This window comes from Aplysia californica, unplaced genomic scaffold (assembly GCF_000002075.1).
Source record: "Aplysia californica isolate F4 #8 unplaced genomic scaffold, AplCal3.0 scaffold00056, whole genome shotgun sequence".
Taxonomy (NCBI): Eukaryota; Metazoa; Mollusca; class Gastropoda; order Aplysiida; family Aplysiidae; genus Aplysia; species Aplysia californica.
This window is the reverse complement of record NW_004797326.1, coordinates 864,139-874,324: the sequence shown is the minus strand read 5'-3', so window position 1 is coordinate 874,324 and position 10,186 is coordinate 864,139. Positions and strand designations below refer to the sequence as shown.

Sequence of the window (10,186 nt, the reverse complement as noted above, 5' to 3'; positions counted from 1 at the left end):
ACCGGTACAAAAGGATCATGCACACGGGACCACCGAGATTTTTCGTCCTTATCCGAGAAAGCTAGGTGTTAGATTTTATCTATCACACGATCAGAGAGAATCGCTGGCTGGGTTTGAGACCTACTACTACGACGATATTTCTCATCAGACTTACCAGAGAGTAAGAATGTGAAACATTCAGTCTTTTGGAGCTACACGAAATGTGTCACTGTTTTTTAAATTTTTAGTAAGAGTTTTACGGCACTTGCAATACAATAAGGTCATACAAGTGCCGAACATTAGAGGTGTGACAAGAGAGTAACAAACATAAAAAAGAAAGGAGAGAGATCAGGATAATAATAGGATGTTTGATAGGAAAGAAGAAGCAAACCACACCAGACAACCCGCCAACCACCCACAGTAGTGTGAAACACCCAGTCTCTAGGAGGAGCAAGACGAAACGTGTCACTGGGAGAACCGTTAAGATCAACAACCGTACAGCCCTTTGGAGCTCCAACAATGGTCTACTGTACCACAGTCCAACAGGTCATCAAGAGACACCCCCCCCCCCCTCCAAAAAAACCCAAAACAACAACAACAACAATTAAATAAATAAATAAAATAATTAATAAATAATAATAATAATAAAAAAATCAGTAAGTAAATATTTTTTCAATAAAATATAAAAAATCATCATTAATTCGTTTTTTTTTTGTTTATATATATAAGGTTGTTTTAAGCACTTGCAACAGAAAAAGGTCGTAAGTGTCGAAGACCAGGAGCGTTACAAGAGAGTAACGAACACAAAAGAGGAGGAGAGAATAAGGACGAGAGAAAATGTGCAAGATCGAAGGACCAAACCACACTTAAATACATTCAAACCACCCACATATCTTGTCGTGCTGGGCAGCTAGGTTCCCGATTATTGAAAGCTAGGTTAGGAATCGTAGGAATCGACTCCTGACCAAATTACTTACTGTCTAAATACTAAATAATGTTGTGATTTCTTTCGGTGGTAACCTAATTGGCTCGAAACATCTTCAGGATATAGGATAGCCTAACACTACGAAGCATCAAATTTTATTTTCCAAAAATAAATTCTAAAAAAAAAAGACTTCAATGATTAAATTAACTGGTAAGTGTTGGTTTTCGAAAAAAGGAGTCGGAACTTTTCTTCCGTAGCATTAATCGTGGGAATCAGTTCCCGAATCAATTCTTCGCCCAGCTTTAATATCTCTAGAAACACTGCCACTCCCCCCCCCCCCCCCCCCCCAAAAAAAAAAAAATCTAATTGAAAATACAAATAAAAAAATAAATAAATATAATTAATGAAAAATGCCAGCACATAGAAAAGCCAGATGACAGAGTGATGAGAATAAGATCTTTATTTTGAATATGTTGCATTAAAAGTACAGAAAATAATTTTAACACAACTTTTAACAAATAACCTACAGGTAAATTATGAGTTTCTAAGACACATCACAAAGAACGACCATTCCCTTTTAAAAGAGTATACTCAAACAAGTCAGGAGATAATCTACTTGCAAATGGCTCAATGTAAATTATGCAGCGATCGACTTGTTTTCAATTTCAAAACTCTGATGGAGTTGGTGGAAGGGTGACATCCGCATTCTCACAAGCTATCTCAGATTTGGAAGGAGAACACAAAACCAGACAAATGGTTTAAATATTGGTAGTTTTTTTGTTATCAAACAGGGGAAGGAAGGAGTCAACAGCACAGAATGTTTGGTGATGGGAGTTGTTTCTTCTACCCTGAGTAGTGTTGTTATAATAATCAAAGCGAGTTACTTTTCTTTCTCATTCTCTGGTATTCTCTCTCAATAAAGCACAGCTTGCAAACACTGGTACTATACACTTACACACAGCGTGTGCATGTAGACAATCGATCGATTGCGGCTCAATATTCTAAAAGATTTTCAAATAGTAAAATAAATTTCATTCACCACAAATCAGATTTACATGTCCGTCTATCACGATCACAAATATCCACAAAAGCGCGATCCAGGACAATATATTGTTGTTGATATGGAGAGCCGGATGACTACGGGTTACAGAGATCCATTGCGTCTACTCCCCTAAGTTTGTTGGCTCGTCACAAAGGGCGAGAGAAAGTCTTTCACTTCACAGGGAGGAGGTAATTATTTGGAATGTGCTGGTTGGGAGAAAAAGAAATGACAACACATCTGTGTCTAAGAACAAAGCCTGTTGCACAGGAGGAAAAAAGAAAAGAAGGGGGAGGGAAAAAAAATATTCTCTGACACAATACACGACTGCCATCAGGAATGACCAACAAAACAAAGATCAGGTACTTTTCTAGGATTAAATTTTATTCAGATATGAATTAATGAATGATTATGGGACGGGGGGGTGGGGGTGTTTCCAAATTGTTTCACTGAACCACATGACCTTCAATAAAAGTTTTCAGGCTGTAGATGTCTGGGATACAAACTCCGATCCTTGCAAAGGGTAAGGCCGAGGAATGAACAAGAGATGATAGCATGGTCCCATGCACTCAGCCGGCCCGCACTACATTAAAAAGGGAGGGGAGGGAAGGTGTATAAAACTGCAGAACAACATTTGACTTGCAGCTCTGAAAGATCAGCCAAAGTGAAACCCATGGACACAAGTCCATTTTGTTCACAGGCCTAAACACACATCTTTTTTTTCCACCTACAGCCGTCTTTTTTTCTTCCAATTTTTTTTCGGGTTTGTTTGTGTGCATGTTCCTTTTTTTTTTACACTTAAAAAATTTGATAGTTGTCAAGATCCTAAAATACCCCCCCCCCCCCCCCCCACCCGTGGTAAGTGCTCCTTGCAACTTGGTCACAGTTCTACATTAACAACTGAATCAGTTTGTGCACAATGAACATTGCTCTAGGGGGTGAGAGATGGATGATGAAATATCCAACACAACAAAGGCTTCATTTTAATCGTTTTTTAAAAAAGCAAAAAAAAAATAATGTTTTACCAAATATGGTGAGGAGGGATGGGCACAACACAAAACTGATGACAAAACAATTTGAAATGACCTACAAAACAACAGTATATTCTACTAGATGTAAAAACTGAAGCGTTAAAAGAAAATTTAAAAAAACAAAAACAAATCAAAATGGAAAAAAAAAATTTTTATCTTGGTTATTATGTTTCTATACACAAGAGAAGCGGACAGGTAAATGCACAAGTGCTGGATGATCCACGCTGGTTGCATCAGAGTGTCTGCCTCATGACCTTCATGATCCATTCAAAAAGAAGCGCAAATGAAGAGAACAAAATATCAGGAGGGAGAGAGATGAAAATAGAAGCAGAGTGACTGGCGCAACAAAGCGCTGACAACTTGAATCGAAAGATAGAAATAGTCCAGCGCATCAGCTGCCCCTTCAAGGCCGACTGAAGCAAGCGTGCGCTTAACGAGGTGACGCGAGTTGATGAGGAAGGGTGGGGTGGGGTGAAGAGTAGGGGGGGTGACGGGAGGAAGAAGGAAAATCAAGTGTACATTACAAAGAGTCTTAGTTCGATTCTAACATTTAACGTGTACAAAGTAAGGGGCGCAAAGCATACAGTCAGAACAATGACAACATGTACAAAAATCCTAATTATTCAGAACATAGCATCAATCATCAATGTCTGTAAACAGTTTCATTCCATTCCTAAACATGCACAATGCACAATATGTAGATCTTAAACAAACAAACAAAACAAAAAAAAACATTAGCTAGATCCAATACATAAAACCATACCAAGTTATCACTGTTTCTTTGATAAGACATTTTCCGAAGACTCATGCACTTCGCTCTCAGCATCACAAGGTTTGTTTGTTTTTCTGTCAAAGTATCTACACAACAAGGTGAAATACTATTGCCATGATGGACACAGGTCAATGGATGATATACACAACGAGGGAGGGGGGGGTGGGAATGGTGGAAACATGTTGAAATAACCAAGAGAAGATAGAAACATTACACCAGTTACCATAGTAAGCACTGGCCAAAGTTTTATTGAACACCGTTTAAATAAAGATCATCCTCCTTGCTATGAAAATCCATGCGTTCTAGGTTAAAATATGAAGACAAAATACCTTTTCCGAAATGGGACATTATTGAAGAATATGCAAAGACGGGACAGTTTTCCCCATTACACAGTGACAAATGTCTCTCTCTGCGAGGGCCAAACTAGGAATGAGACCTACTTCCCCCCTGACTATAAATTTATCTGCTTCCGAATTTACTCAACTGGTACAAGCATTACCTCACCATAGCTAGAGAAATTCTCCCCCCCAAGTTGACAAGGAGGTGGTAAAGGGTACAGTGGGTGGGTGGGGGTGTGGGGAGGGGGGAGGAGACAGGAGTAGTTTCACATAACTGCGACAGATTGAAAAACAACAAAAACCAAAAATAAATCAAAAGATCTGCATAGTGGTGACCGAAAACCGATCCATGTACAAAAAACCGAAAACCCGATCCATGTACAAAAGCCCAGGGGGTGGGGTTGGGGGGCTCAGTGCACACTAACACATACCAAACTCTAGCATGTACCTTGACAAGGGGGAGGAGACAAAAACTCAACTGTTGTATGGGAAAAACAAACAGGACTCACTGCCATCTGAACCTCACGCACATTGAGAATCTACAGTATTCAACAAAAAGACTTACGTTTTGTGCAGTATATATATATCAATCAATATATTATACGTAAAAGGAACACCAACCCCATGCATCATAGTATCATCACACAGACACATAAATACACTGAGGTGATTAAGTATATGATCATGTGAACTCACTATTACACTTTCCTTTCCAGAGTGAAAGAGTGGAGAAAGAGAGAGAGAGAAAGAGAGAGACAGAGAGAGAAAGAGAGAGAGAGAGAGAGAGAGAGAGAAGAAAGAGAGAAGAGACAGAGAGAGAGACAGAGAGAATGGGTAAAATTTCTTGAATAATAAAAACATCGACCTGATAAAAACTAACAAATCTGGGCCTGCCGACATGTTGAAATTTTTTTTTCTAAATTATTACTGTTGTCGATAATAATTCTACACTACTTTTCCATGCAGACAGCCCTCAACTCACATTTACACACGTGTTCCTGTCCTACTTGGATGAGATAAAACAGTGAGAGCAGTGATCGCAACCCGTGCACTACCAGCTGTGCCCACACACACACATACAATGGAAATATATAAAAGGCAAACGTTAACTGTTGCACGTAGCCCATGATATATTATTGACTGACAACTAGTCTGTAAAAAAAACGCATAGGCTTCTTACTTCACTCCTCCACTTACACACTGCTACCAGAGAGATTAATAGTAAAAAGAAAAAAAAAAAGAAAACAACAAGAAACAGCCATCATCGTCATTTCATCGATATTATTCGTAGGCTAAAACTTTTCACTCTTGGCAGACTGCTCAAAAGCAACTAACACTCGGACAATACCGTGCCTAGATACTGTACAGACGTACCATCATCTTCATTAGAATCATCATCACCGTCATCATTGTTATCTGCATCACGCTCAAACAACGTTCACCGCAGCTTATCATACCAACCAACCAGACAACTCTAGCCCTCCCAGCCAACCCACACACTAACACTCTCATTCACAGACAGACACACACACAAACACACACACACACATACAACCATCATACTATATCTCGCACTTGCAAACACTCACAAGCCTATTCCCATTCCCGCGTATACAAGCCCAGAGAAATCACTTCCCTCCTCAGAATGCTGTGTTGCACAGCGCTGTGGGTGGGTGGGTGGGGTGGGGTGGGGGGGTGGGGCCATCTACCGACCCTACACCTCGCACGCTTGAGAATAGAACACTGCAGGTCTGACCTACATTCTTCATGTGACCTACACAGACACACTGGTGAGCAGCTCAGCTAGGCCAGCAGATGAAACACGCCCCACAACGCACGAGCCCACGCACACGTGTAAAATGCGGGGAAACTAATAGTAGGTCTCTCGCTCCACAAAGCCGCCGGGGTTTCTCCTCAGGATCAGTTTACGGCACTCGTCATAGATGAAGATGGTCAAACTGTACGGTATTGCCGTCAGCCACCAGGTGAACCTGTATACAAAAAAACAAAACAATTTTACTTTGAGAAAAACAAACACAGCAATTTTCTTTGAGAAAAAACTAAATACAACTTATTACTTTGAGAGAAACACAAACACAGTAATTTTATTTGAGAAAAAAACAAACACATTTCTTGGGGAAAATTTCATTTGAAAGAAACAATAATTTCATTCGGGGTTGTCTTTTTCTAACATCTTTCAAATTTTAGGGGCTAGATTTAAAGGTTAACATTTATTTTCACATTATGTTGAATTGCTTATCTGCCATTCTCTTCCTTTTTCCATTTATAGAGGACAAAAGGAAAAAAAAACCAGAGGCAAATAAACAGGGAGGGAGGGAGGGAGGGAGGGAGAGAGAGAGAGAGAGAGAGAGAGAGAGAGAGAAAGATGTAGAGATAGAGATCACACAGAGAGAGAAACACAAGTGACAGAGACACAGGGGAGGGGAGTGGAGAGAGAAAATATTATATCAGAAAGAAACACGACAAAAGAGACACACACAAAGACAAAAGTATACAAAACAAGCACACTGACCAGCGCTACAACAAACAGTTCGTTCATTCACGGCCGTGACTCACCTCAAAGGCTGCATACGCAGACCCTTGTCAAGTCCAGGACAGTAGCACAGGAACGCAGCCAGAGCAGTTTCAAAGAACAGACCGAACGTAAGACGGTGGTTCCTGCAGGGGAGAACAAACAGAACACGTTCAGAATTACTCACGTACAACTCTGGGCTACAACGCATGGAAAATGCCGTATAATAACATATCTCGCCAATACCTCGTCTATTAAACTATCAAGGCTGTGGCTTTCAAGAATCAAATAATAGAAAACTTGCGGCAACAAATCCAGAAAAACAAATAGTAAATATCAAATTAACCAAAACGTTGATGGAAAGAAAAGAAAGATATGGTCCATTATGGCATAAAAGCAGCAAACTGAAAAGAGAGAATAAGAACCCAGTACTGATTACCCAATGAAGGCCCTGATATGCCGTATTTAGAAGTTAATTTTAAGTTATTGTAAACAGACGTTGTTCGTTTGAGTAAAGAGAAGCACATGACGCAATGACCGTCACTTAGTGCTGGGAAAAAGCAAGACCGACAGACAGAACAACCTAGGAAAAAGTATATAAGGAAGACCTACCAGTGGCACCCTCCAACTACCCACATTTTACGTCTCCACTGCCACAGTTTACATCCCAAGAGGATTGTTACACTTTCAAATTTAAAAAAAGGAGGAAAGTGATGACAACAAAGACAACTCACTTCATTCCCTGCTGGAAGAGAGACAGACGGCGAGTCTTGCAGATGATCAGATCAGCCCACTGCACCACTACGATGGCCACGAAGAAAGCTGTGTGGCATGTGTACTCCAGCTTCTTGCGCTGGGAGTAGGTCTGTGGGGGAGGCAAGCACATTGGTTAGCAACCACGGAAAAACCAAAACAATTTAAGATAGAAAAGTGTGTGTGTGTGTGTGTAAGAGGGGGTGGGGGGGGGGGGAGGAGGGAACAGAGGGTTCGGGAAGAGAGCAGGAGAGAAAGTAGACAGAGGCTTTTTTTTTAAAGTTTCAGTTGAGTTTGAATGCACTTGAAAAAAAAAAAAAAAAATGAAAGGTGGGTGTGGAGTGGAGAAAGAGAGAGGGGGGGGGGGGAGAAGAGAAAACTTGAGGCTATATTTCTTGACAATCTTGATAATTAAAACCTTCAGAACCACATTAGGACAGGTGTTTTTATAGATAGATACGATGAGCAAATGAACAAAAAGAACAGGGCGAAAAAATAAAATAAAATAAAACAAGATATCGACAGCAAAGTAAAACTCCACCATGTGTCATTTTGAAAAGTGACATATAATATAATGAAGTCTTACACTAACACTGAGCAGTCGATGTATTCAGATAATTGACCGCGCACAAAGCAGGACTAAAATTTAAAAAAGATATAGACAATCCCCGATAGGAAAGAAGAATGACCACAGACAAAGACAAACAAACAACATGTTAAAAAATACCACGTGAGTGAGTGAGTGTGTGTGTGTGTGTGTGTGTGTGTTGTGTGTGTGTGTGTGAGTGTGTGTGTGTGTTGTGTGTGTGTGTGTGAGTGTGTGTGTGTGAGTGTGTGTGTGTGTGTGTGTGTGTGTGTGTGTGTGTGTGTGTGTGTGTGTGTTTGAGTGTGTGTGTGTGTGTGTGTGTGTGTGTGTGTGTGAGTGTGCGTGTGTGTGTGTGTGTGTGTGAGTGTGTGTATGTGTGTACATACCCACTCCTGACCGTAGGAATCCTCAAGGTCGTTGATACCCAGCGAGTCCCACTCCTTACGGATACCCAGCAGCGTGGACATCCAGAAGCCGTTCTCGCCCATGATGACGAAGTAGGTGAAGAAACCAGCCGAAGCCTGGATCATTCCAATCTGACCGTAGGCCATACTGATCAGTCTGAGGACGGGAGGGGGCAGGTGCAGAAGTTAGTACAAATAGCAGATATATATACTAAATACCAGCACATCTCTGCTTTGTTGCAGTAAAAAGGAGCATACTGGCACAATAATGGTCATTTAGTGCTAAAAGTACACTAGAGACAGACAGAAACAACAGAAGGAAGGTAAAGAGGAGGGACCTACCAGCAGCCCCTCCACCCATCCATTAGCATATCTTTCAAGCAAAGAACTATAACAGTCAAAAGTGACTTTTATTGGCACATCAATTTTGTTTTTAAGTGACAGGTTTTTGCAACACAAATAGGTCATTTAAGTGCCAAAGACCAGTTCTGTAACTAGAGAGTCCCATACGAAGAAAAGAAGAAGCCAAGACGAGAGGATGACAGAATTTTGTCAACCCCGATTAAAGTACACAGGCACCCAGCACTTAACAATACAACAGTAAAAATAAAAATATTTTCTGACCAAAAGAAAATCATCATTTTAAAAACAGAAATGAATTCACCTGACATTTGAAAAAAAATCAAAGAATAAGCCCTTTCACCCATTGTGACAACTTGAATTTGAGAAAAAAAAGTGAAAGTCTCCAGTAAACTCACCTTTCGTTGACCAACTTATCGGTGAAGGGATTACGAGGAGCTCTCTTCATGATATCCAACTCAGCCTGCTCGTAAGCCAGAGAGATGGCAGGTACCATGTCAGTTCCCAGATCGATACACAAGATGGTGATGGTTCCCAGGGGCAGTGGAATGTCCGCAAGGATGAACAACAAGAAGGGCGAAATCTCGGGAATGTTGGAGGTCAAGGTGTAGGCGATGGACTTCTTCAAGTTGTCAAAGATCAGACGGCCTTCCTCGACACCGGTGACGATGGATGCAAAGTTGTCGTCCAGCAAGATCATGTCGGCGGCTTGTTTACTCACATCACTACCGGCAATACCCATAGCAACACCTGTAGAGGGAGAGGGGGGGGGGAATTAAAGTCATTGTTTAGTACAAGTTTTACAGCACTTGCAACACAATTAGGTCATATTAATGCTAAAAATTAAAGGTGTTACAAGAGAGTAACGTTGTTATCGATCCAGACAAGAGAGTAACAAACACACAAAAAGGAGGGGAGATAAAGACGATAGATGTTTGATAGAAATATGGAGCAGACCACACAAGAGCACCTGCCAACCACCCACTGCGAGGGGATGAACAAGATCAAATGACATGTCAATACATAACAAGACTACAGCGGGACAGGTCAATCAAAACTGTTTCGTCAGTTTTTTCTATCACCAACTAAGCTAAATGTCCACAATGGGATCCATTATTTGTAATTTAAAAAACCAGGGAGAATAGTATTATTACTTGATTTGTTTCGACTTATGATTTTGTTTTAGTAAGAGTTTTATGGACTTGCAGCACAATTTAGGTCCTACAAGAGCCGAAGATTAGAGGGGTTACAAGAGACAAAAGACAATGCAGAGTAGGAAAAATATTTACTTGATTTGGATGGGCTACAGACAACATGCACATAGAAACAAACATACAATACCAAGGCAAAGTCAAAAAGCAAAACAGACAGAGACAACAGAAGGACAATGAGAAACAATACAGGATATGAGAGAGAGAGAGAGAGAGAGAGAGAGAGAGAGAGAGAGAGAGAGAGAGAGAGAGAGA

At 40.6% G+C, this 10,186-nt stretch overlaps 1 protein-coding gene across 1 annotated transcript in view; it reads right to left on the bottom strand.

Moving 5' to 3' along the window:
- Positions 1-1,346: 1,346 nt before the first annotated feature.
- Positions 1,347-10,186, bottom strand: part of LOC101857391 (sodium/potassium-transporting ATPase subunit alpha) — a 36,685-nt gene continuing 27,845 nt past the window's right edge. The window contains exons 15-19 of the mRNA XM_005092993.3: positions 9,119-9,470; positions 8,343-8,517; positions 7,352-7,482; positions 6,662-6,763; positions 1,347-6,075 (exon numbers count right to left, since the gene is read on the bottom strand). Coding sequence (XP_005093050.1) covers positions 5,955-6,075; positions 6,662-6,763; positions 7,352-7,482; positions 8,343-8,517; positions 9,119-9,470 — 881 coding nt within the window. The 3' untranslated portion in view covers positions 1,347-5,954. The remainder of the gene's footprint in view (positions 6,076-6,661; positions 6,764-7,351; positions 7,483-8,342; positions 8,518-9,118; positions 9,471-10,186) is intronic.